This window comes from Lissotriton helveticus, chromosome 7, assembly GCF_964261635.1.
Source record: "Lissotriton helveticus chromosome 7, aLisHel1.1, whole genome shotgun sequence".
Taxonomy (NCBI): domain Eukaryota; kingdom Metazoa; phylum Chordata; class Amphibia; order Caudata; family Salamandridae; genus Lissotriton; species Lissotriton helveticus.
Window position 1 is genome coordinate 1,386,233,248 of NC_136068.1, and position 27,092 is coordinate 1,386,260,339.

A 27,092-nucleotide genomic window follows, 5' to 3' on the forward strand; every position below is an offset into this window, starting at 1 on the left:
TGGACAGGCCGCATGTTCGAGCTGTCCCCCCTCCCCGCAATGGGACCAGGACCCTGGCTCTCCCTGCATCCCCAACCAGAGTCCACAAACGACCACCCGAAGTACCCTGCAATCCCTCCACTACAAGACACCAGCTCCGGACCCAGCTGGCCCGGGTCACCATCTACCCCACGACATCGACCCGGCCGCCATCTTGGGGCACTGCAGCACGAGGCCGCGTGGCCTCAACTCGACCCTAACCCCGGGCCCGGCCGGCCCCACCATCCTCCCAGGAGGCAGAGTGACCACTTGGCGAGTCAATGGGAGAAGGAATCGTCAACGGCTCTCCTCCGCCAGGTGTCGATCACCCCAGGCCGCCTGGGCGCTGGCTCCACCCCCCTGCTGGGTGTCTGGACTCCCTCATCCCGGACCTCCCGGCCCCCAGGCGCGAGGGTCCGGACATCAAAGGGGACCAGACCTATAACTGGGGCAGGGCCAGACCAGGAAGGCAGTTGTATCCTGGAGTCGAGAGACCCGAGAAGAACTCATCCGTGACTTGGCCTGCTGGCGCTGCCGCGGCCCTCTGCCTCGTGAAACCATCGTCTTGGCCTGCTGGCGCTGCCGCGGCCCTCTGCCTCGTGAAACCATCGTCTTGGCCTGCTGGCGCTGCCGCGGCCCTCTGCCTCGTGAAACCATCGTCTTGGCCTGCTGGCGCTGCCGCGGCCCTCTGCCTCGTGAAACCATCGTCTTGGCCTGCTGGCGCTGCCGCGGCCCTCTGCCTCGTGAAACCATCGTCTTGGCCTGCTGGCGCTGCCGCGGCCCTCTGCCTCGTGAAACCATCGTCTTGGCCTGCTGGCGCTGCCGCGGCCCTCTGCCTCGTGAAACCATCGACTTGGCCTGCTGGCGCTGCCGCGGCCCTCTGCTGTATGAGACTATCACCTTGGCCTGCTGGCGCTGCCGCGGCCCGATCCACAGACCCTCCAGCTCGAGGATTGTGAGCTCGCCTTTTACCACTACCTGTACCGATCCGGTACCAAGACTGTCCCGCTACCCCCTTTCCCTACAGAGACTAGAAGTGAGAGGACCCCCGGGTCCAAGTTATCCTGTATCGCTGATATCCTTGCCTTAAGAACCTTATATAAAGCCTTGAACTCGACTTGGTGTGGTGCCTGTTTGTGGGGAGGGAGGGTACTTGTCTGTACGATCGCCGGAGACGGTCCCCCTCGGGGATCTCTCCCTCGGTATCCGGCCGACCCTCAGGGTCCCCGTCTAACAATGTGCCTTCCTAGCCAGGGGACAGTTCAAGGTATTAGCACATGCAGATACACCACAGACTCGAGAGGAGTAGCCATCATCGTAAAAAAGACCACCCCGTTTTGTGTAGCACAGACCTGGACAGACCCTCAGGGGACCTATGTGGGTATTAAGGGGACATGGAACAGACGCACATACACTATACTCTCAGTATACGCACCTCCGAAACTCCAAGCCATCACGCTCAAGAAAGTGGCGGATATTATTATCCTAGATACTACTGATACTATACAGATTCTTGGGGGAGACTTTAATGATGTGATGGACGCAGGGCAGGATCGGACGGGAACGGCGCACAGAGATAGGACCCCTGTCCCAACTGATTGCCAACATAGGGCTTACGGATGTCTGGAGGTGGCTGCACCCCGATCAGGCAACCTACTCCTTTTTCTCGGGCTCACATAAGGTGTACTCGAGATTGGACTACCTATTTATGTCCAGACAAAACCTGACTGCCTACGACTCGGCGGAATATAAGGCGAGGGGGATCTCCGATCACTCTCCATTGTTGGCAAGGGTGGGCATGGGACGGAATAAGAGTAGGGCTTCCTGGCGGCTGGCGGCCTGGGACCTACAGAACGCAAGTGTCCTGAGAGGACTGAGAGCAGATGTGAAAGTTTATATTGCTGAAAACGAGGTAACGGTTGACTCTGGGGTGACATTCTGGGAGGCACTAAAAACGGTAATGCGGGATAGGGTGCACAACAGATTGGCGGGGGAACGGAGAAAGCTCCACTCGGATCTAGTTGCCCTAGAAGTGGGCATCCTAGACCTGGAAAGGGAATACCAGTCTTCAAAGGATACTGAGACTCTCAGGAGACTGACAGACCAACAGGCACATTACAGAGAATTGGTGCTAGGAGAGGCCAAAACCCAAGCCTTGGCTACCCTCCACTGCCTCTATGATGTGGGGGATAAGTCAGGCAAACTGCTGGCGTGGCTTAGTAAAAAGGAGCGCGCAGCTAGATGGGTGGAGCAGATCAGAGACCCTGACGGGTTGCTCATTAGATCTGATACTCAAATCGCAGAGGCATTTGCTGCCCACTATGAACTCTTCTACAGGGCCAGGGAGCAGGGGACATGCGAGGAGGCTCTACAATACATGGTACAAACGGAACTACCGACTCTGTCTCCCGAAGCCCTTACGGCACTAGAGGCTGACATCAACTTAGATGAAGTCTCGGGGCGCTGGCCAGGCTGTGACCAGGTAAAACTCCGGGTCCTAACGGCTTCCCGGCAGAATTCTTTAAACGCACTGCGGACCTACTGATACGATACCTGAAGGGAAACTTTGAGGGGGCTTTGCAAGAGGGGAGATTCCGTCCAGATCTGGCCATGGCGATAATTATCCCTATACATAAAGAAGGGAAACCGCAGGAGGACTGCGCGTCCTACCGCCCCATTTCTCTCCTGAATACTGAGGCGAAGCTGTTAGCGACAATCCTGGCGATGCGGCTTCGATCGGTGATAACGGACCTGGTCCATTTGGATCAAACAGGATTCCTACCGGATCAACCCACCAGATTGAACCTCCGACGTACCCACAACTGGCTGCAGGAGGTGCGAGGTAGGGAAGACCCACATTGGTTTCTATCCCTTGATGCCGAGAAGGCCCTCGACGCTGTTCATTGGCGTTTATCGAGGGAGTACTTCAGAAATTCGGTTTTGGCCCCAAATATCGGAAGTGGGTACAACTTCTATACACTGAACCTAGAGCCAGGGTAAGAGTGAATGGGGTTCTGTCACGGGAGTTCCAGGTCCAGAGGGGAACCCGACAGGGCTGCCCATTATCCCCCCTCCTTTTTGCTCTTACTATTGAGGTGCTGGCAGCTAGGATTCGCCAAAATGTAGATATTAGAGGTTTTAAAAGGAGTGAAATGGATCCTGAAGAAGAGAAAATATCGCTGTATGCGGATGACATCCTACTGTATATCACATATCCGGAGACAACGATACCGGAACTGTTCCTCGAACTAGAGCAATACGGAAGGCATGTGGGCTACCAGATCAACTGGCACAAATCGATCTTATATGATCCCAAGGGGCGGGGACACTGGCCGGCGCTGCCGGGACGACTGCTGAAGACAGTAGAGGGCTTTCAATACCTCGGTGTGTAGGTCACCCTGGACCGACACCTGTCATATCAACGGAACCTAGAACGAATCATACTGAATTCCGCCGTGGACATGACCCGTGGAGGCAGCTTCCTCTCACACTTTTGGGTCGAGCGGCATTGTACAAGATGATTATACTGCCCAAGTACCTGTGCGCCCTGCAAAATGAGTATTACCCGCTCCCTCAAAAAGTATTCACCAGAATACATGCGGACCTGAGGGCATTCCTTTGGTTGGGCAAACAACCCAGAGTGGCACTGAACACTCTCCAGAGGCATCAGTACAGCGGAGGGATTTCACTCCCGAACCTGGAGGCCTGCTACTGGGCGGAACACATTGCCCCGCTTAATGAATGGCTACACGCGCAGGCAGACCATCCCACTTACGCCCTTGAAAGACATAAGATGTCACCACGACCAATACTGTACTACCTTTATGGGGGTGTCCGGAGGGGACAGCTCCTCCCAGCTACGGGAACTACCTTACGTCTATGGAGTAGGGCGGTGAAACGCACGGGCTGGGGGATGAAACCCACGCGACAGACGCCGATCTGGCACTGTACGTGGCTGACAGAACTAACCAAACTCAAAGGTATCCAACGATGGGACGATATAGGTATCTCCACCCTGGGGGACATAGTGGCCAAGGGGGAACTGAAATCGTTTATGGTTCTAAGGTCCGAGTTTGGACTGCATCGCTCGCAGTTCTTCAAATACGCGCAGCTGAAACATGCCTGGCGGGCCCAAAACATCCGGTCGGAGGCACTCCCGGCTACGCACCACTAGAGGGACGGCTCTTACAGGAACAAATTCAGGGGAAAGCGGTCTCGCTCACATATAAAACTTTAACAAATAATATGCTAGGTGACCTGGCCAAGCTCAGAACAACGTGGGAAGCAGAAGTGGGAAACATGGATGATATAGACTGGGACGTGGTGTTGATGCATCCCAGAGAGGTGACAATTAAGTCCCGACTGCGCCTCATCCCGTTTAATGTGCTACACAGAACCTATTATGACAGGGTACAACTCCATAAGATGGGGAGGACGGTAGATGCAAGGTGCCTTAGATGCAAGGACTTGGGTGGAGACTTTTATCACATCATGTGGGCGTGCAGCAAGATACAAGACTACTGGACCGACATTTTTGTGGAACTGGGTGAGGTATTGGAGACTCCTCTCCAACCGGAGCCCAGGCTGGCCCTCCTAGGCATGACAAATGACGTAGATATAGCGCGTCCTCTACTGACCTTCCTGGTACTGGCACTTGTGGTGGCCAAAAGGGACATAGCGAAACACAGGGGGACACCGGAACCACCGAGATTAGATGAATGGAGAAGAGGGTTAGACCTGTACATGGCCGCAGAGAGAGTCACTTACAAAGCAAGGGGATGCCCGAAGAAGTTCCGCAAGGTTTGGGGTAAATGGAGACATTACCATGGATTAGATGGGGGTTATAAAGGAAATGTGTAAAGTAGTAAAAAGAACACTAACTTGAGTGCCCACCGGTGGATTCAGTGTATGACGCTGAGAGACAATTGCACCATGGTGCTATGGACTTCCAGTTGGCTTGATACGAATTTCATTAAGAATGTACTGTGGGGAAGGGGTGGGTGGGAGGGATGGGTGTGCGCACTGCTAATAACGTGATTGAACTGTTGAGTTATGATAAAATGCAAATAAAAATGGTTTAAAAAAAAAAAAAGAATTCCTCCAGACTGCGCGGGCCGCTGTACCATGGCCGGGCAGTGTAGGATTGTATCATGCAGCCGCCAGGAATATGGTGGTCTACATGCTGGGGGAATTGCTAATGTGAGAGTTAAGGCAGCGTGGTCGGTGAGAAAAAGATAGTCCACCTGTGTTTGGTTGAAGTTTGGAGTGACATGGCCCAAGGGAAACTGATAGGAGGTACAAGTGGCCATTGTCTCCCCGCTCCCGCCCAGGCCCAGCCCCAGCCCCAGCCCCAGCCTTCCCCTGCACCTTAGGATAGCGAGGGTCAGGGGGTCCCCGGCCAGCGACGCCTGAATCACCTGCCTTTCTTTGGCCATAGTGTCCGGGTCAGGGTGCAGCTTGCCAGCTGGGGGTTTGATTGTTGTCCAGCCATGGCCACTCCGGCGGTTCCTGTTCATCTTGTCTTATTGTGCTTCATCTGCTGTTGTGACCTCAATACCAAGCAGGTTGCTGGCCTCTGCATTTGCAGTACCTCCCCATTGAAGGAAAAAATCAAGTGGAAGGGGTGCCACCAAGAGTAAGAGATGCCAGCTGCCCCTAGGTGGGTAGTGATAGGCCGGAATGCGTTGCGTTTCTGTAACGTGGAGGCAGCTAAATCTTAATATAGCGTAGGTTTTAGGCCTTTGAACTGAAATGCAGGATGTCTCTGACCGCGCGAGTATGCGCTCCTTAAGCTGAACGTCCTGAACGCATGTTAGGATATCAGCTGGCAGGACCAGGGCCGCCTACCGGGACCCACTCTACTTGTGGGATCTAATTTGATTCGGAAGTCCGGAGGTTCCCCTAGGAGTGCATGAAAAAGATAGACCACCAAGCCTCTATATTTGTGTCCTCCACCCCGGTCGCTATGCCCCGGATCTGTATGTTGTTACGCCAGGGCTGGTTTTCGAAGTCCTCCATGTGGGCCTGAAGATCCAGATGTTGTTCGCACAGCCAAAAGATCTCCTGCAGGAGGCCCTTAATCTCCTCGTCCCTGCTAGTCTTATGCTCCTCTAGGGTGTTGAGCCTGTCTTCCAGTGAGTCCAGGTCTTGGTAAACCTCCCTCAGGTCGACCGACAACTCCCTCTTCATTGAGAGAGTGTAGCGAAGAAAATAGCGATTCAAGAAAAGTGCAGCTGATTGGGGCCTCTGCTTCATCAACCCGTTCCCTGTCTTCCGTGTTATTGTGGGTAGTGGGGCCCTCATTCAGCGAGCTGGGTGTCTTGAGGAGCATTTCTTTAACCAATCTGTCTTTTCTCTCTTTACCGGTGGCCATTCCCGAATTTGTGCTCCTCAAAGATCAAGGTGGCTCGCAGGGGATAGGCTCAAGGGGCCACACGTTTTTCTAGGATCCAAATCACCTGCCTATGCTCCAGGGCGGGGGGCGAACCAGGCGTCGCCAGCCAGCAGTAGATGGGCCTCAGTCCGGCCGCGATTGCCAGGCCCACACCACAGGGCTTAATGCTCTTCTCAGGTAGGAGATAAAGTGGGAGGAGGGGTCCCCAGCTCAAAGGGCACTGTCTCTCTGACCTGGGCCTCTTGATGCCCTCTAGTGGGCCCCACCAGGGTAACAGTCAGAGGGGCCTGGCTGCCTATGATAGAGGGCTCAAGGTCTGCTCATGTGCGCTAGATCTAGCCAACGCTGTCGCTGCAGTGTGTGCGACACTGGGGAGAGGAGGGAAAGAATGAAGGACCAGCCCAGCCCCTGATCTCTGATACTAGCTGTGGATATCCCACTCTGGTCTCCGTGACCAGGCCAGGATCCCCCCGCCTCTCTCTGCAGTGCGGCACAACTCCGTGGGTCACCTCAGGCCCCCGCCGCAGCCGCTCCTCACCTCTCCAGTTCCTTATTCTGCTGCTTCCAGAGTAGGGGGGACCCCCACAGAGGCCCCAAGCAGGGGCCCCAGCCAGCCGAAAACCCCAGGGCCTTGCTGCTCCCTCCGGGCCGGTCAGACCACAGCGCAAGGCCTCCGTCTCAGCCTCCTACCTCACTGGTGGCAGTGCAGGGAAATTTCCAGAGAGCTGCTTTCTCTCCCCGCGACCTCTTCCGTTCCGGCTCTGCTGCTAACCTGCCCCGCCTAGCGCTCACAATACTGTGCGGGGGCCATTCAGAGTGCTGCTCTCTTTGTCTCTTCCACAACAATCTTGCTTCTGTGGCCAGGCGGCGTCTTTCACCAGTGGGCAGACATCTGCGATTGCTGGGCGTCCCTTACACTCAGCTGTTATCAACAAGCAAGGGGGCCGGAGAAACCCCCCAAACCCCTTTAGCACTCAGAGGGGAGTCAGGTGGAAAGTGCTGTCTTTGATAGCCCCCACATACATAGGCTGTGGCTGCGGCCTGCCTGGGCGAGAGCGGATAGATGAAAAATCGCGTCTCACCAGGTTGCCATCTTGGCCACGCCTCCCTTCCTCCTATTTTTATGCTTATTACCTCACAGAGACATATAATATTATACATCTAGCATTTGTATAGTGTCTTCAACAATTAGTATGGCACCCAGAAGCTTCATTATTGTGGGCGCTGTTTCATGTGGTTGGTATGCCAATGTTCTGACAGAAAGAGCTTAAATATGTGCGTATGTGTTTGGGTGCCCACTTGCACATGAGGGAGGGAGAGTGCGTTTCTGTCTGGTAGCAGAAAGTGGGCTTGTCATGAGACTAAAATTAAAAGTAATCTACTAGATTGATACTAGGCCCAGTAAACCCCCAGGAGATCAAAAGGCTCTTTCTCTGGCATTGTCTGCTCTCAAACTACAGGCTTTTGCTCCTCCCATCTATACATTTAGCCATGGGGCACACAAGTTCAAGGCAAAGATGGACGGGGATAGAATTGGGGCTCCTATGTATACTGCCCTTGATTTCTATAAACGCTGTGAATCCTGGGTGTCAGATTTTTGAGGGTTGAAAGAGGAGTGCTTCTGAAGATGCCGAAGGGCCTGTATTGGCTCACAACTAATTCGAGGTGGCTTCGGCAAGGCTGCCAATGTGTATGACCTTATCATGAGGTTAACAGCTCAGTGTGAAATTGTGAGCATGAGTTGGGGGCAAGGTGGCATAATGACTGGTGCAAAAACAACAGTTGATGGACAGAATGCAGAACAATGTCCTACATTCACCCCAGTACAGAGATCTGGGCCTAAATCCTTCGTATTTTAGCTCACCATGCCATTCCAGTTTGAACCCAGCCATATACAAATCAGTCTTGACCATGTGTCCCATGGGAACAGTCCAGCCCGAACTGCCAAGCTAGGTTCTCCCTGGACTAGAAACAAGCATCCTAGGACCGGTTTCGGGCTTTCAGCCCTCATCAGCCAGGATAGCTTGATTCCATCCAGTGGCATGGGGAGCACGTGACTCACGTCTGAGCACACCCGTCCCAGTCGGGGTGACAAATGCAAAAACAACAGTTGCTGAACAGAATGCAGAACAATGTCATACATTCACCCCAGTACAGAGAGCTGGGCCTAAATCCATCGTTTTTTTGCTCACCATGCCATTCCAGTTTGAACTCAGCCATATGCAAATCAGTCTTGACCCTGTGCCCCATGAGAACTGCCAAGCCAGGTCCTCCCTGGACTGGAAACAAGCATCCTAGGACCGGTTTCGGGCTTTCAGCCCTCATCAGCCAGGATAGCTTGATTCTAGTTTCATGGGGAGCACGGGACTCAAGTCTGTGCATACCCGTCCCAATCGGGGTGACAAATGCAAAAACAAGAGTTGATGGACAGGATGCAGAACAATGTCATACATTTACCCCAGTACAGAGAGCTGGGCCTAAATCCATCGTTTTTTTGCTCACCATGCCATTCCAGTTTGAACTCAGCCATATGAAAATCAGTCTTGACCCTGTGTCCCATGGGAACAGTCCAGCCCGAACTGCCAAGCCAGGCCAATCATTAGCAGTTAACTCCAGAGAGCAGAAATCGAACAAGGCTATCCGCAACAGTCCCCATAACCTCATTGAAGGCAGGTAAACCCAATTATTCAGGCAAACACCATAAGTTAGTGCCAGCATTGTGCTCAGACAAGATCATCTCAGCATTCCTACAGTGTACAAGTGAATTCTAGTCGCTATGCAGTCAATTTTACGAAATCTGATTGTAAATGTATTTTTAAAAATCTTCTTACTGTGGTTTTTATCACTATAAGACATAGTGTAAAGCAACAAAAACAGGGAACAAATTGGCATACTTTTTTTTAAAAACATGTTTATTAGGTTTTATCATCATAAAAGTAAACATCCAGCATGTCAATGTCGAGCAGCACACATATTTCCCACCTCCCTATCCACATTTCCCACCCCTAGATCAGAAACATAATTTGCAATGTTCAATAGTGCAGTTAGTCCTCCTACCCAGTTCTCTTCGCATGATAGTCTCAGACCCTCCATCCGGATCCGCTCCTCGGCGAGTGAGTGCTCATGCCCCCATATACCTCACACCCCTCCATCCAGCCCATGGTAGCGCCTCCACTCACCCCATACCCTGCCAAATGTTTTGGGGCACCCCCTTGCCTTATATGTTACTCTCTCTGCTGCCATATATAGGTCCATCCCCCTTCTCCATTCTTCTAGTTGAGGTGTGTCTGGCGCCCCCCATTTCCGTGCCACATCTCTCTTGGCCACCACTAGGGCCAGCGCCAGGAAGATCAGTAATGGTCTAGCCAAATCTACATCAATTGTCATTCCCAGTAGTGCCATCTTGGGGTCCAACGGTATGGTGGTCTCCAGTACTTCCCCCAGCTCCGTCAGTACCGCCCCCCAGAACAGTTGGATATTTGGGCAGGACCAGATGGTATGATAAAAGTCCCCTATGCCAATGCCACATCTCAGACACCCCGGGTCCGTTATTTTCCCAATCCTGTGTAGGCGTGCTCTATCATAATAGGTTCTATGGAGGACATTAAATTGTATCAACCGAAGGTGGGACTTAACTGCCACTTCCCTTGGATGCATTAGGACTACACCGCAGTCTACTTCATCCATGTCGCCCACCTCTTGTTCCCATGTTGTCCTTAGGTTCCCCAGTCGGTCCGGCCTAATATTCATTATTGTTTTGTATGTTAGGGATACTGCCTTACCAGCAATCCTTTCTTGTAGGATACGTCCCTCCAGAGGAGCATATTCTGGAAGCGCCTCTGCCAAAGCCCCCTCTGCCCTCCATGCGTGTCGTAGTTGCATGTATTTAAAGTATTGTGTGTGATGTAATCCATATTCCTTGCGTAGTGAGGGAAACGATTGCAGCACCCCTCGCTTAATCACGTTCGCCCAAGGTCGACATGCCAATGGCGTCCCAACTCCTGAATCCCTTTAATTTATTAATTTCCTTTAACCAGGCGCATTTCCATAGTGGGGTTTGATTCGTTAGTCTACGTTCCCACCCTATTGCTTTCGTCGCCCTCGTCCATATCCCTAGCGTGAGTCTCGTAGCCGGCAGCAGTCTGGCCCTCCACCTACCCCCGTACAGATAGTGTAGGCAGGTATGGGCATCCATGGTATGTCTCTCTAGTGTAAAAGTGGGGTGGGCGGCTGCGGCGTGCATCCATTCATTTATAGCGAATAGGTGCTCTGCCCAATAGTAGGCCTCTAGGTCGGGTAGGGAGATACCCCCATTATATTGGTGTCTTTGTAGTGTCGAGAGCGCCACCCTTGGCCGCTTCCCCAACCATAAGAAGGTCCGGAGCTCTGCATCTATGTCCTTGAACACCTTAGCTTGCATCGGAAAATATTCATTTTGGAAGGCGTATAGGAATCGTGGAAGCGTAATCATTTTAAACATTGCCGCCCGGCCCAGGAGCGTCAGGGGAAGCAGCTTCCATCGTGCTGCGTCTTCAGTAAAGTTGTGTAGCACCCGTCGAATATTCCTCTCAAAGGAGAGCACCTTATCTGTCGTTATGAACACCCCGAGGTACGGAAACCCCTCCCGTTCTGGGAGCGTAGGCCCCTCATTCCGTCTTTGGGGATCATATAGTATTGATTTATGCCAGTTGATCTGGTAGCCCGCATGTGCCCCATATCGCTCAAGTTCTAAGAAGAGTGCCGGTACTGTAGTCTCCGGTGCAGTGATATATAGCAGGACGTTATCTGCATACAGGGAAAGTTTTTCCATAGATGTGTCCGATGTCCTTATGCTGAACCCCCGGATATTCTCATTTTGCCAGATTGCGCACGCCATTATCTCTATAGAGAGGGCGAACAGCAGTGGGGACAGGGGGCATTCCTGCCTGGTGCCCCTCCGTCTCCAGACAATGTACCATTGACCCGCACTCTCGCCCTGGGGTCGGTGTACAGCAGGCTAATCTTCTTCCTGAACTTGGGACCAAAACCGAAACGTTCCAACACTCCTTCCAGGAAGGGCCAGTGGACCGCGTCAAATGCCTTTTCGGCATCAAGGGAGAGGAACCAGTGTGGACTCTCTCTGTTGCTCACCTCCATGAGCCAATTATGTGTTCTCCTCAGGTTGTACCGAGTCGCCCTTTCAGGGAGGAACCCTGTTTGGTCTAGATGGACCAGTCCTGAGATCACCCGCCGAAGGCGGAGGGCCAATATCGTAGCAAAGAGTTTTGCCTCTACATTGAAGAGGGAATTGGGGCGGTAGGAGGAACACTCATCGGGCGGCTTCCCTTTTTTAAAGATTGGGATGACCGTAGTCTGGTGGAGGTCTAGCGGGAAGGTCCCTTCTGCCTCAGCGTCCACAAACAGGCCTAGTAAATGGCAAGTCAGAAGATCTGCCTTTTTTTTAAAAAACTCCGCTGGGAAGCCATTAGGGCCTGACGCCTTCCCACCCGGAGTTTGGTAATAGCCTCTCTAACCTCTTCCAATGATATGTCCGCCTCAAGGTCCCGTTGCTCTGCGTCTTCCAAGACCGGAAGGTCGATATGTGCCATGTATTGCATGGCGTCTTCCTTTGACCCTAATGGCCTGGCTTCATAAACGGCCCCATAATAGTCTGCAAACGCTTTGGCTATCTGGTCATCCGTTCTGGCCCAACCCCCCTGGCCATCTCTCACTGTCTCAACCCATCGCGCATCCCTCTATTTCTTGCTCAGCCACGCCAGGAGCCGCCCTGACTTATCACCCACATCATAAAGGCGGTGCAGGGTTTCCAGAGCCTGAGCCTTTGCCTCCCCGTTACCAGGTGTTTGTATTGGACCCGTACGTCGGACAGTCGTCTGAGCGTTTCCAGGTCTCTAGTGATCAAGTGCTCCTGCTCTAAAGCAAGGATCCGGGCTTCCAAGGCCAGTACCTCAGCTTGCACTTTTCTCTTATCCTCCACCAACCGAGCTTGTGCCCTATCTCGCATTACGACTTTGAGCGCCTCCCACAGCGTCACTCTGGATTCCACTGTCCCCTCATTTTCTTTTACATAGACCTTCAAGTCGGCACGTAAGCCTCTCAGTATGTCGGCATTTTGGAGGTCCCATGCCGCCAGTCGTAGTACCTTGTGTCGTTCCGTTCTCCATCCTCCCACCTTGAGTAGTAGGGGTAAGTGGTCCGAGATGCCCCGTTCCCGGTATTCCGCCACATCTGTGCTGCACAGCGCCTGTCTGGCCATGAATATATAGTTGAGGCGGGAGTATACTTTATGCGCCCCTGAGTAAAAGGAATATTTCCTGCTGTCTGGATGCAGCCACCGCCATGTGTCTACCAAGCCTACTGTTTCCATTGTGGCAGCCAACAGAGTCTGACCAGCGGTCCTGTCCCTAACCCCTGTCCTGTCAGTCCCTAGGTCCATCACGTCATTGAAGTGCCCTCCCAATACTTGGACCGTGTCAGATGTGTTGAGAAGTATGTCACCTAAGTGTAGCTGCCTGGAGTTTGGGGGGGGGCATAAGCAGATATGAACGTGTATTCCTTCCTATTCCAATGGCCCCGTACCCCAACGTACGTCCCTCGTGGGTCTACCCAGGTCTGTGCTATACTTATGGGTGGGTACTTTTTAATTAGGATCGCAACTCCTCTCGAGCCGGACGTGAAACCTGCATGCGCCAATACTTTATATTGCCCTCTTGCCAAGAAGGTGCAATTCGTGCCTCGTAAATGCGTCTCCTGCAGCAGTATAACCTCAGCCCCAGATCTCTTCACATAGGTATTTACTAATCCTCGCTTGACCTTACAACCCAGGCCATTAACATTCCAGGTGAGTACCCGAAGCACGTTTGGTGCCCTGCTCCCCCCATCTTGGTTATCCCTTGCCATGTCGTGGATTGTGGGTCAATCGAGGCCATTGTCCTGCACTCAGGGTTGATGGGTCGTGTGTGCGTATGCTCAACATGTCAGGCTTAACAAATCCCCCTCCCCCCAATACCCCCCTCCATCGTCCCACCCGGCATAATTACCCAAAAACCCACAACCATAGAACTGCAGAAACCCCTCTCTCTACCCCCCGCCCCACCACCCCCTCCCGCCAGCCCCTTGTCTGCTGCCAGCATTGTCAGGGACTCTCAGGTAGAGAAGGTCTATCCAAATTGGCATACTTTTAGTTAAAAGATTCACAAACTGTGAGAGGTTGACAGGGCAGGTTAATTCCATGTAGCACAGCAAAAATTTAGACATCCAGATCTACAGCTGTAAAGAGCCATATGAGACCCATCCTTAAGCCTCTGTTATTTCTTGTACAGGCTTGTGATCTCCCCTTTTGCCCAGGCAATGGCCTCCCGGTTCCCAGCATATCTCAGGTGGAAGCCCTGAAGTCTCGCCATTGATCCCAAATCCTGTTAAATTGCCTTGGACACCCTCTTACCTTGTAGACCAGCTGCTAAGCCTGTCTGCATGAATCAGAATTCCAGGCCCACCTGTCCACCCTGGGGTGAGGGAGGGCCCTACAGCCTCACAGTGGGCTCACGTCCTGCTTTGCCACCATCAAGGCTGTGTTTAAAAATAGAAAATTGTAATTGGGAATGTTTGGTAACGCCATATGCCCAGCAGTGCCACATGAGGTCTAATCTTTATCGCAGTGTCCAGTGCTCTGGACAGATGCCCCTGTCCCCTCCCAGAACTGCTGTGTCTTGGGACACTCCAAGAGTGTATGGAGCAGGGATCCTCTCTCAGCGCAGTCATGCAGACATCTGTCATTGGCAATCTGACCAATTTTATGTATTCGTGTTCTGGTAACGTAAGCTCTGTGAAAGATTTTAAGCTGCTCTAACCAGAAGCCCATTTTGAAAAAGGGGGGTGGTGATGGACAGAGTTTCTGAATGATGCAGAATACTCTTACCAAGTCAAGAGATCATGGTTTTAATCCATCACCGTTTTTTAGCTCACTGCACCATCCCAGCTCAGAACCTGGCTATATGCAAATTAGTCTGTTCCTGTCCCAGTGCATGATGGGAACAGGGCAAACCAAACTACCAAGCCAATTCTTATACTGGGAAGGAAACAAGCTCCCGGGGACCGGTTTCTGGCATCACAGCCTTCTTCGGCCCGGTTTGCTTGAATCCTGATGGTGCAATGAGCAAGGGACTCACGTCTGAGTATACCCTCCCACACATAGTGTGGATAAAACCGATTTTGAAAAAGGGGGGTGGTGATGGACAGAGTTTCTGAATGATGCAGAATACTCTTACCAAGTCAAGAGATCATGGTTTTAATCCATCACCGTTTTTTAGCTCACTGCACCATCCCAGCTCAGAACCTGGCTATATGCAAATTAGTCTGTTCCTGTCCCAGTGCATGATGGGAACAGGGCAAACCAAACTACCAAGCCAATTCTTATACTGGGAAGGAAACAAGCTCCCGGGGACCGGTTTCTGGCATCACAGCCTTCTTCGGCCCGGTTTGCTTGAATCCTGATGGTGCAATGAGCAAGGGACTCACGTCTGAGTATACCCTCCCACACATAGTGTGGATAAAACCGATTTTGAAAAAGGGGGGTGGTGATGGACAGAGTTTCTGAATGATGCAGAATACTCTTACCAAGTCAAGAGATCATGGTTTTAATCCATCACCGTTTTTTAGCTCACTGCACCATCCCAGCTCAGAACCTGGCTATATGCAAATTAGTCTGTTCCTGTCCCAGTGCATGATGGGAACAGGGCAAACCAAACTACCAAGCCAATTCTTATACTGGGAAGGAAACAAGCTCCCGGGGACCGGTTTCTGGCATCACAGCCTTCTTCGGCCCGGTTTGCTTGAATCCTGATGGTGCAATGAGCAAGGGACTCACGTCTGAGTATACCCTCCCACACATAGTGTGGATAAAACCGATTTTGAAAAAGGGGGGTGGTGATGGACAGAGTTTCTGAATGATGCAGAATACTCTTACCAAGTCAAGAGATCATGGTTTTAATCCATCACCGTTTTTTAGCTCACTGCACCATCCCAGCTCAGAACCTGGCTATATGCAAATTAGTCTGTTCCTGTCCCAGTGCATGATGGGAACAGGGCAAACCAAACTACCAAGCCAATTCTTATACTGGGAAGGAAACAAGCTCCCGGGGACCGGTTTCTGGCATCACAGCCTTCTTCGGCCCGGTTTGCTTGAATCCTGATGGTGCAATGAGCAAGGGACTCACGTCTGAGTATACCCTCCCACACATAGTGTGGATAAAACCGATTTTGAAAAAGGGGGGTGGTGATGGACAGAGTTTCTGAATGATGCAGAATACTCTTACCAAGTCAAGAGATCATGGTTTTAATCCATCACCGTTTTTTAGCTCACTGCACCATCCCAGCTCAGAACCTGGCTATATGCAAATTAGTCTGTTCCTGTCCCAGTGCATGATGGGAACAGGGCAAACCAAACTACCAAGCCAATTCTTATACTGGGAAGGAAACAAGCTCCCGGGGACCGGTTTCTGGCATCACAGCCTTCTTCGGCCCGGTTTGCTTGAATCCTGATGGTGCAATGAGCAAGGGACTCACGTCTGAGTATACCCTCCCACACATAGTGTGGATAAAACCGATTTTGAAAAAGGGGGGTGGTGATGGACAGAGTTTCTGAATGATGCAGAATACTCTTACCAAGTCAAGAGATCATGGTTTTAATCCATCACCGTTTTTTAGCTCACTGCACCATCCCAGCTCAGAACCTGGCTATATGCAAATTAGTCTGTTCCTGTCCCAGTGCATGATGGGAACAGGGCAAACCAAACTACCAAGCCAATTCTTATACTGGGAAGGAAACAAGCTCCCGGGGACCGGTTTCTGGCATCACAGCCTTCTTCGGCCCGGTTTGCTTGAATCCTGATGGTGCAATGAGCAAGGGACTCACGTCTGAGTATACCCTCCCACACATAGTGTGGATAAAACCGATTTTGAAAAAGGGGGGTGGTGATGGACAGAGTTTCTGAATGATGCAGAATACTCTTACCAAGTCAAGAGATCATGGTTTTAATCCATCACCGTTTTTTAGCTCACTGCACCATCCCAGCTCAGAACCTGGCTATATGCAAATTAGTCTGTTCCTGTCCCAGTGCATGATGGGAACAGGGCAAACCAAACTACCAAGCCAATTCTTATACTGGGAAGGAAACAAGCTCCCGGGGACCGGTTTCTGGCATCACAGCCTTCTTCGGCCCGGTTTGCTTGAATCCTGATGGTGCAATGAGCAAGGGACTCACGTCTGAGTATACCCTCCCACACATAGTGTGGATAAAACCGATTTTGAAAAAGGGGGGTGGTGATGGACAGAGTTTCTGAATGATGCAGAATACTCTTACCAAGTCAAGAGATCATGGTTTTAATCCATCACCGTTTTTTAGCTCACTGCACCATCCCAGCTCAGAACCTGGCTATATGCAAATTAGTCTGTTCCTGTCCCAGTGCATGATGGGAACAGGGCAAACCAAACTACCAAGCCAATTCTTATACTGGGAAGGAAACAAGCTCCCGGGGACCGGTTTCTGGCATCACAGCCTTCTTCGGCCCGGTTTGCTTGAATCCTGATGGTGCAATGAGCAAGGGACTCACGTCTGAGTATACCCTCCCACACATAGTGTGGATAAAACCGATTTTGAAAAAGGGGGGTGGTGATGGACAGAGTTTCTGAATGATGCAGAATACTCTTACCAAGTCAAGAGATCATGGTTTTAATCCATCACCGTTTTTTAGCTCACTGCACCATCCCAGCTCAGAACCTGGCTATATGCAAATTAGTCTGTTCCTGTCCCAGTGCATGATGGGAACAGGGCAAACCAAACTACCAAGCCAATTCTTATACTGGGAAGGAAACAAGCTCCCGGGGACCGGTTTCTGGCATCACAGCCTTCTTCGGCCCGGTTTGCTTGAATCCTGATGGTGCAATGAGCAAGGGACTCACGTCTGAGTATACCCTCCCACACATAGTGTGGATAAAACCGATTTTGAAAAAGGGGGGTGGTGATGGACAGAGTTTCTGAATGATGCAGAATACTCTTACCAAGTCAAGAGATCATGGTTTTAATCCATCACCGTTTTTTAGCTCACTGCACCATCCCAGCTCAGAACCTGGCTATATGCAAATTAGTCTGTTCCTGTCCCAGTGCATGATGGGAACAGGGCAAACCAAACTACCAAGCCAATTCTTATACTGGGAAGGAAACAAGCTCCCGGGGACCGGTTTCTGGCATCACAGCCTTCTTCGGCCCGGTTTGCTTGAATCCTGATGGTGCAATGAGCAAGGGACTCACGTCTGAGTATACCCTCCCACACATAGTGTGGATAAAACCGATTTTGAAAAAGGGGGGTGGTGATGGACAGAGTTTCTGAATGATGCAGAATACTCTTACCAAGTCAAGAGATCATGGTTTTAATCCATCACCGTTTTTTAGCTCACTGCACCATCCCAGCTCAGAACCTGGCTATATGCAAATTAGTCTGTTCCTGTCCCAGTGCATGATGGGAACAGGGCAAACCAAACTACCAAGCCAATTCTTATACTGGGAAGGAAACAAGCTCCCGGGGACCGGTTTCTGGCATCACAGCCTTCTTCGGCCCGGTTTGCTTGAATCCTGATGGTGCAATGAGCAAGGGACTCACGTCTGAGTATACCCTCCCACACATAGTGTGGATAAAACCGATTTTGAAAAAGGGGGGTGGTGATGGACAGAGTTTCTGAATGATGCAGAATACTCTTACCAAGTCAAGAGATCATGGTTTTAATCCATCACCGTTTTTTAGCTCACTGCACCATCCCAGCTCAGAACCTGGCTATATGCAAATTAGTCTGTTCCTGTCCCAGTGCATGATGGGAACAGGGCAAACCAAACTACCAAGCCAATTCTTATACTGGGAAGGAAACAAGCTCCCGGGGACCGGTTTCTGGCATCACAGCCTTCTTCGGCCCGGTTTGCTTGAATCCTGATGGTGCAATGAGCAAGGGACTCACGTCTGAGTATACCCTCCCACACATAGTGTGGATAAAACCGATTTTGAAAAAGGGGGGTGGTGATGGACAGAGTTTCTGAATGATGCAGAATACTCTTACCAAGTCAAGAGATCATGGTTTTAATCCATCACCGTTTTTTAGCTCACTGCACCATCCCAGCTCAGAACCTGGCTATATGCAAATTAGTCTGTTCCTGTCCCAGTGCATGATGGGAACAGGGCAAACCAAACTACCAAGCCAATTCTTATACTGGGAAGGAAACAAGCTCCCGGGGACCGGTTTCTGGCATCACAGCCTTCTTCGGCCCGGTTTGCTTGAATCCTGATGGTGCAATGAGCAAGGGACTCACGTCTGAGTATACCCTCCCACACATAGTGTGGATAAAACCGATTTTGAAAAAGGGGGGTGGTGATGGACAGAGTTTCTGAATGATGCAGAATACTCTTACCAAGTCAAGAGATCATGGTTTTAATCCATCACCGTTTTTTAGCTCACTGCACCATCCCAGCTCAGAACCTGGCTATATGCAAATTAGTCTGTTCCTGTCCCAGTGCATGATGGGAACAGGGCAAACCAAACTACCAAGCCAATTCTTATACTGGGAAGGAAACAAGCTCCCGGGGACCGGTTTCTGGCATCACAGCCTTCTTCGGCCCGGTTTGCTTGAATCCTGATGGTGCAATGAGCAAGGGACTCACGTCTGAGTATACCCTCCCACACATAGTGTGGATAAAACCGATTTTGAAAAAGGGGGGTGGTGATGGACAGAGTTTCTGAATGATGCAGAATACTCTTACCAAGTCAAGAGATCATGGTTTTAATCCATCACCGTTTTTTAGCTCACTGCACCATCCCAGCTCAGAACCTGGCTATATGCAAATTAGTCTGTTCCTGTCCCAGTGCATGATGGGAACAGGGCAAACCAAACTACCAAGCCAATTCTTATACTGGGAAGGAAACAAGCTCCCGGGGACCGGTTTCTGGCATCACAGCCTTCTTCGGCCCGGTTTGCTTGAATCCTGATGGTGCAATGAGCAAGGGACTCACGTCTGAGTATACCCTCCCACACATAGTGTGGATAAAACCGATTTTGAAAAAGGGGGGTGGTGATGGACAGAGTTTCTGAATGATGCAGAATACTCTTACCAAGTCAAGAGATCATGGTTTTAATCCATCACCGTTTTTTAGCTCACTGCACCATCCCAGCTCAGAACCTGGCTATATGCAAATTAGTCTGTTCCTGTCCCAGTGCATGATGGGAACAGGGCAAACCAAACTACCAAGCCAATTCTTATACTGGGAAGGAAACAAGCTCCCGGGGACCGGTTTCTGGCATCACAGCCTTCTTCGGCCCGGTTTGCTTGAATCCTGATGGTGCAATGAGCAAGGGACTCACGTCTGAGTATACCCTCCCACACATAGTGTGGATAAAACCGATTTTGAAAAAGGGGGGTGGTGATGGACAGAGTTTCTGAATGATGCAGAATACTCTTACCAAGTCAAGAGATCATGGTTTTAATCCATCACCGTTTTTTAGCTCACTGCACCATCCCAGCTCAGAACCTGGCTATATGCAAATTAGTCTGTTCCTGTCCCAGTGCATGATGGGAACAGGGCAAACCAAACTACCAAGCCAATTCTTATACTGGGAAGGAAACAAGCTCCCGGGGACCGGTTTCTGGCATCACAGCCTTCTTCGGCCCGGTTTGCTTGAATCCTGATGGTGCAATGAGCAAGGGACTCACGTCTGAGTATACCCTCCCACACATAGTGTGGATAAAACCGATTTTGAAAAAGGGGGGTGGTGATGGACAGAGTTTCTGAATGATGCAGAATACTCTTACCAAGTCAAGAGATCATGGTTTTAATCCATCACCGTTTTTTAGCTCACTGCACCATCCCAGCTCAGAACCTGGCTATATGCAAATTAGTCTGTTCCTGTCCCAGTGCATGATGGGAACAGGGCAAACCAAACTACCAAGCCAATTCTTATACTGGGAAGGAAACAAGCTCCCGGGGACCGGTTTCTGGCATCACAGCCTTCTTCGGCCCGGTTTGCTTGAATCCTGATGGTGCAATGAGCAAGGGACTCACGTCTGAGTATACCCTCCCACACATAGTGTGGATAAAACCGATTTTGAAAAAGGGGGGTGGTGATGGACGTCATTCTTGATCCTGCTCCCCAAAGGTAAAGTCCTGCCCGACCTGTTAGGCCAGGTCCTCCCTGGACCAGAAAACAAGCATCCCAGGACCGGGTTTAGGGTCTTACCCTTCATCAGCCAGGCTAGCTTGAATCCAGTGGCACAGCGAGCAAGGGACCCACGTATGGGAATGCCCTTGGCCATTTAGGGGAAACATAGCTAACACAACAAGATGATGGAAGGAGTGCTGAAACCTTTCAGACACTCACCCCAGTCAAGAGATCTTGGTTACATCCATTGTTCTTGTGCTCAACATGCCACCCAAGTTTGGACCAAGCCATATGCAAATCAGTCTTGACCCTGCTCCCCATTGGTACAGTCCAGCCCAAACTGGCAGGCCAGGTCCTCCCTAGAACAGAAAACAAGCATAGCTGGGCCCAAACTGGGGTGGTTTAGTGAGCAGAAGAACGATGATGGATTCAACCCAGACCTTTGACCGGAAGGTGAGTGTCTGAAAAGTTTTAGCACTCTGTCCATCATCTTATAGTGTCAACGGAAAATGTACACTCTGTAGCAAAAGAGGACATTTTGCAAAGGTGTGCCAAAGTGTCAAACGGAGCAGTGGAAAAGTAATCGTGGTGACTGAAGATAAGGAGAGTGATGATGGGGACCTAATCAATGAAGTTCAGGATATGGTTCTCATGGTGGTTTTTATGTGAAATATGGTGATCCGGATGAGTGTGTAGACCCATATATAAATATTCAGGTTGGAGACAAAATGTGATGATTGTTAGCTGTTTCAACACACCTGGGAAAACAGATTGCTATTGGCCCCAGACCGATCCCCAGTGTCCTACAAGGGATGCAGAATTGAGTTGCTGGTATTTTGAAAATATACTAATGTTCAAAGGGAGATATATTCAAGTTAAAATCTATGTGAAGTTAAAGGGTTGAACATCAAGGGTTTCATCAAGGAATACTCAGTATGTCCACTTCCAATTTGATGTAGAGCACATCCCTAGGTAAGAAACATTAGAGCAGATTACCTATCACGTTTTCCTAGCAAGAGAAGTGTCCATGAGAATGATGAGAATGATGATGAAAGTTGTGTAGTTGATGCTGTGGAGGTTGAAAAAGTTTGTCCATTTTCTGAAATGAAATGGAAGACTGCCACTGGTGAAGATGTCGATCTCAAATTAGTATCTAAGTACATCAAGGAGGCTTGGCCTAAAGAGAGAACGCTGGACCCTAAGATCCAACCACTTAGTAAAGTGTCTGACGAGTTGTCTCTACAAGATGGGTTAGTGAGAGGTTTCTGATAAGTTAATTCCTCAAGAGATACTAGAAAAAGCTCACAGGGTCATTTAGGGGCCACACTTACAAAACGCACAGTGTGATCTGCATTTAGGTGACTGCAGATGGACAGGGAGGTTGAGCTGCTTGTTAAATTGTGTCATGTGCTCTACTAGTGACACATTTCTGAAGACAGCCAGCCTCCCTTTAATAGCCATTAAGTGCCTGCTGGTCCATGGCCAAAATTGGGTATTGATTTAGTGGAGCCGTTCAATTTGCTTCCTTTCCACTCACTATATACCTTTGTACTCATTGATTATTATGCCAAGTGGCCTTAAGTCAAATGTGTGTGGGAACCTGAATCTAGAGCTGTGTTATGTTATGTTATGTTGTCTTGTAAAGCGCATGGCTACCCCAGCAATGGGGGTCCCAGCGCTGTAGACCACTGGGGAACCCGTCCTGGCTTTCCCTGTGAGATGATCCCTGCTGGTATCTCCAAGGTGAAACCAGGCATCCCCAGTGTATGTTGGGGGCCGTTGTGGAGATGAGACAAGCTAATGCCCAGAGTTGCCGAGTGTGATCGCTGGTTAGAGTAGGCACCGAAGCGAGAATTATCGAGTCCGCTGACCCTGGTCCACGACCCTGCCGCGTCGGGAATTAAACCCTGGTCCCAGGCCTTCCTCTGCTTCCGGGTCTGCCGCCTCTAACCAGTGAGCCACACCACTCCACTGTTAAAGTTTCTGTAGGATGCATTTGTGCAATAAAGGTTCCCAGATGTTCTTGTATTGGACAGTGGGGTTAAATTGGTTTCATCAGATGTAGAAGAGTTCCTAAAGGCTAGTAGTATGAAACATTTCAAGAGTTCTCTACAGCACCCCCAAACTAATGGTGTTGTTGAGTATCTTAAACGTGTGTTGGTAGTGTGTGCAATGGGTTCTGTTGAACAAATGTGTGCTGACCACAGCTGTTCAAAATATGTTGTGGTTTTACAGGACCATGCCACATTCATCGACAAATGTTTACCCCTTTGAGTTACAAAAAGGTAGGAAACCTGTGGCCCAATTTAGACTTGCTTAAGTGTTGAGGTGGCTAAAACTTTTTTATCTGTTGAGGAGTTAAACACGGTTGTGCGCTCAAATGTTACTACTGCTCAACAGAAGCAAAAAGAGTACTATGATGACCAAAAGAGCGTGTGTGTTAAACCACTCACTGTTGGGGACCATGTACGTATACAAAAAATCCATGTTTATTAAGAAGAGAGACACCAAGTTCTTGCAACCAGTTATGGTAGCCAAAATACGTAGCAGTGCAGTGCATGTTGATGTTCGCCGTTGGTGGAATGTCTCCAAAGTTGTTAAAGTGTTACCCAACCAAAACTGAGTTTAAACAGTTGTTGGGGGGCAAGAATGATGCGTCTCCCCAGGAAAATCTGGGACAAGGGTCTTGTTCTCAAAAACCACATGAGTCTGGTCATATGATGTCTCAACCTGTGTAGAGGAACCTATGATTCCTGTGATTTACTGATAAATCCTCCTTTTGTAATAAGGAGGAATGTACCGACAAATCATCCTTTCTCTTTCAAGGAGGAGTATAGCTAGGGTACAGTTTTTCTTATGTCTTTGTTATTATTCTTATTTGTTTGTTTTTTACTTGTTTGGTTAGTTTTTTAAATATATATTTAGTTTAATTCTGTTTGTTAGTTTCACCCTTTTTCCTTTTTTGTGCAAAAAACGTACATTAGCATTTGTAAGCATGTTATGAAGAATATATTGTGCACTGTATATATTGGTTATAAATATATATTGCTCATTTGTATACGTTGGTTATGAAAGAGGAAACCCCAAGTATTGTTCTGGTTAAGCTCTATGCCACCAGAGTTGTTTGCCAGCTCATCATGCTCCTTGTGGAAAGTTGGTGTGGAGCTATCAAATGTAGATATTGAATTGGGCTGGAGTTAGAGAGTGTCATTCCGTGGAGGGTGCCAGCGAGCAGCTCATGGTAGTTTTGCTGTTTGCTGCAAAAGCCATGGAGTACCTTGTCTACCAATCTCTCAGTCCGCCAGCCTCTTTTAAATTTGGGTGGTCTTTAAGCTTTCTGTTGATGGAGGGCCAATTGGCTCCGTCGATGGAAAACTTCCTTTGACGGCCTTAAATAATAGGGACCATTGAAAGAAGGACATTAGACCACCCCCAGTTTAGGGTGAACAGTGTATTGTCCTTTTTTCTGTCCATCACCAAAAGTAAAACCTGGTGATAGTGGACCGGAAAACCCCCCACATAATGAGCACTCACCCCACCCTGAAAGAAAGCTCTCAGGGTGTGTGGGTCATTTTTTTTGTTTGTCAGAAGCAAGATCAGAGTTTGGGAGATTGTTTCTGAAAAACAAAAACTTTGTAAAAGTTTGGTGAATGGCTCTCAAAAGAGATGGTGTCTGTCACCAAACCTTTTGTACATTGAAGGGAACCACTGTGACCTCCGCTACCCTGATAACCAGAGAACTGTCTGTAAATTAGGCCCTTAGTTTTATAGTTGGATTTAATGCATTAAGGTAAGCATTTTGTCTACTCATTTTACTAGATCAAATAATAATACTTTTACCATATTTTAATAACATTGACAGCCATAAAATATTCATCAGGTGTTGTAGCACTATAATGATGTGACGTGGTGTCATTTCCCTTAGGATTTGACGAATGGAAATTTTGAAGAGAACTTGCAATCACTGAATTTAAAAGAAGGTGTGGATTATTTTCACTTCAGCTAACAGCTGATGAGGTATGTATTTTACAGAGTAATATTACTTGTTTGTGTTTACATTTAATATAAATCAAGTATTTACATGCAATTACACATCATAAGTGATAGAGATTGTTTATAGCATAAGGCTTTTATGAATTTCGGAGCAGGGTGCAGGACATACTTCAGTGGAATTAGGTGAGGATTGGGACATGAGTTATACCGGATGCGGCCACCATTCAGGCCAGTGAGGCTTGCAACTTAACACTGAAGTCTGCTTTGGGAAGCCGTGCCTTTTCTTCAGTGTAGGACGGATAACTAATCCCAAACAGAGAAGTTATTTTTCGGGATTCGAAAGGAAAGATTATGATTGATAATAAAACTTGATGATTTTTGTGTTTGCAACTACTTCCATAGTAAATGCATCCGGGTTTGTCAATGACCGACAGTCCTGTCTTTAAATTGTACACGTCTTTGCTTGGAATTAATAGTAAAGAGAATGCATTCATTAATCATTCGTTCTGGTGATTCTTCATTCTTTGGTTGTATATAGGGGCGCCGGTTTTTTTGAGTGCATTGCAGTAAGGAAGCAGTGACAGTGGCCAATATGATAAATGCATAACTCATGAAGTGGACATACTTTAGACCCTTTATTTACCATAAACGGAAGCTATCCGTCTACCATTAAAGTCGTTGTTGGGGTTACAACAGCTCACACCTGCTCAAGTTTGGGCTCACCCCAAGAAGATGAACCTCTAGAGGAAGACATTATGAAGCTACTAAAAATCAGCAGCTCTTACTTTCTGGACACAAGCAATGTAATAAATTTGCCACTTCAGACGTCACAAACCCCAGCTCAACAGAACTGCTTCTTTTAAAAAAAAAAAAATCAGAAATCAACAGACCATGATTTTCAGAACCCATACAATTTAAAGAGCCAATGGTTCTGGTATCCAGTTCTGTTACAAACATGGCATACTGCAAAATTCATATGAGTTGCTTCCATAATGTAACCACAAAAGCCACAAATATTTAAAATACTGTAATGGTAATTGAAATAACCAATCAATCAAAATATTTCAGAAGTTCTTGTCATATATTCTTCAGTCTCCTATTCCTGAAAGCTTGTAATATAGTCTTCAGCTTCTGATTCCTGAAAACTCTACTACGCCTCCTTGCAAAAATGATGGTGCTGCTTCAATTTTTGTCAAAAAATATTAAATATTCATAACACCATAAATGTTAATCCTAAATCACTTTTTTTCCCTCCATGTGCCCTCAGCCTCTAACACATGAGCTTTCGTAAAGATCAAGAGATGACTAAATAAATAATTACTTTGCTGAGTTATTTTGGATCTTGGTTGAAAATATATTATATAATGTGTTGTAGCTCCAAATGTACAAAAAAGAAACATAAAGTTCTCTCTTGGACCACACACAGATAGGGTAATAGGAGAGAGATTCTAATACTATGCTCAACTTTCTTTCAAATTAGACTTGTGCTTACTTTCACTGCTGTGAGCATGGGTGTTGCCTGCTACTGTAATTATACTTACCAAACATATATACCAATAGCATATTTAATATTCCTAATGTATGCTTTTTTTTTAGGTTTAGATGGAACAACAAACAAGATACTGCAATCAACATTGCCAGAGATGTAATTTTAAAGTGACCGTCGTCTGGATTATAAACTGTTTTTTAGGGATTCAAACAAATAGTAACTAGTACTTGCCTTATTTAGCTGTTATTCGGTCTTGAGATTAACAGCCTGTTTATGACAACTACTCATTAGTATTTTTATTATTTTAAGATTTTAAGCATTAATCTAGAATATGGTATACCTAAAAATATGTGCACTTTAGTTCCAGCCACATCGGCATGGTTTGGTAGCACACTAATCTTGTTGTTATCAAGTAAATGTTACGTACTGTACCATTGCAATATTTTGCATTAAGATTTTGTTTGTACAATTGCCAAATCATTGTGATAAAATATTGTGATATATAATCTATAATTATTTTACGACGTACATATTTCCAGTGGTGTTTGTACTCATCAGAACTTCCTTTGAAGGATGAATTTTGTTATGGCTTGGTATCTTCCAAATGAATTTTACCATTTTACCAGCAACATGCATTTGAGCATTTAATAAAATAATAATACCCAACTACTTCTGATCTTTTGTATCGTTCAAACCCCTTGACAACTCTTATAATGCAGGTGAAGTAGGATGACTAAGGAATATCTAAGTGAAGAATCATCTGTGCTAAGATATTTATAGAATAGATTTAGGATTTTAGTACAAGTTCTTCTGTGAATTTCTGCGTTACCAACCAGTATTTAGCCATGTACAATGTAGGTAACACCAAACGCCATCGCAAATAAGGAATCAGTAAAAATAAGGGAAACCCGTTATCGATTCCTTAATTAGCGATTACAGACACCAAACCCCCCAAATACCAAATCGCTAAATAAGAAACCCTTAAAAACTCGCAAATCGA

The 27,092-nt window shown here is 48.4% G+C and overlaps 1 protein-coding gene across 2 annotated transcripts in view; it reads left to right on the forward strand.

Moving 5' to 3' along the window:
* Positions 1–26,758, forward strand: part of QTGAL (queuosine-tRNA galactosyltransferase) — a 2,423,197-nt gene extending 2,396,439 nt beyond the window's left edge. For both annotated transcript variants that reach the window (XM_078654698.1, XM_078654699.1), the window contains 2 exons: positions 24,536–24,627; positions 26,200–26,758. In XM_078654698.1, the coding sequence (XP_078510824.1) occupies positions 24,536–24,616 (81 nt within the window). In that variant the 3' untranslated portion in view covers positions 24,617–24,627; positions 26,200–26,758. The remainder of the gene's footprint in view (positions 1–24,535; positions 24,628–26,199) is intronic.
* The last annotated feature ends 334 nt before the right edge of the window (positions 26,759–27,092 follow it).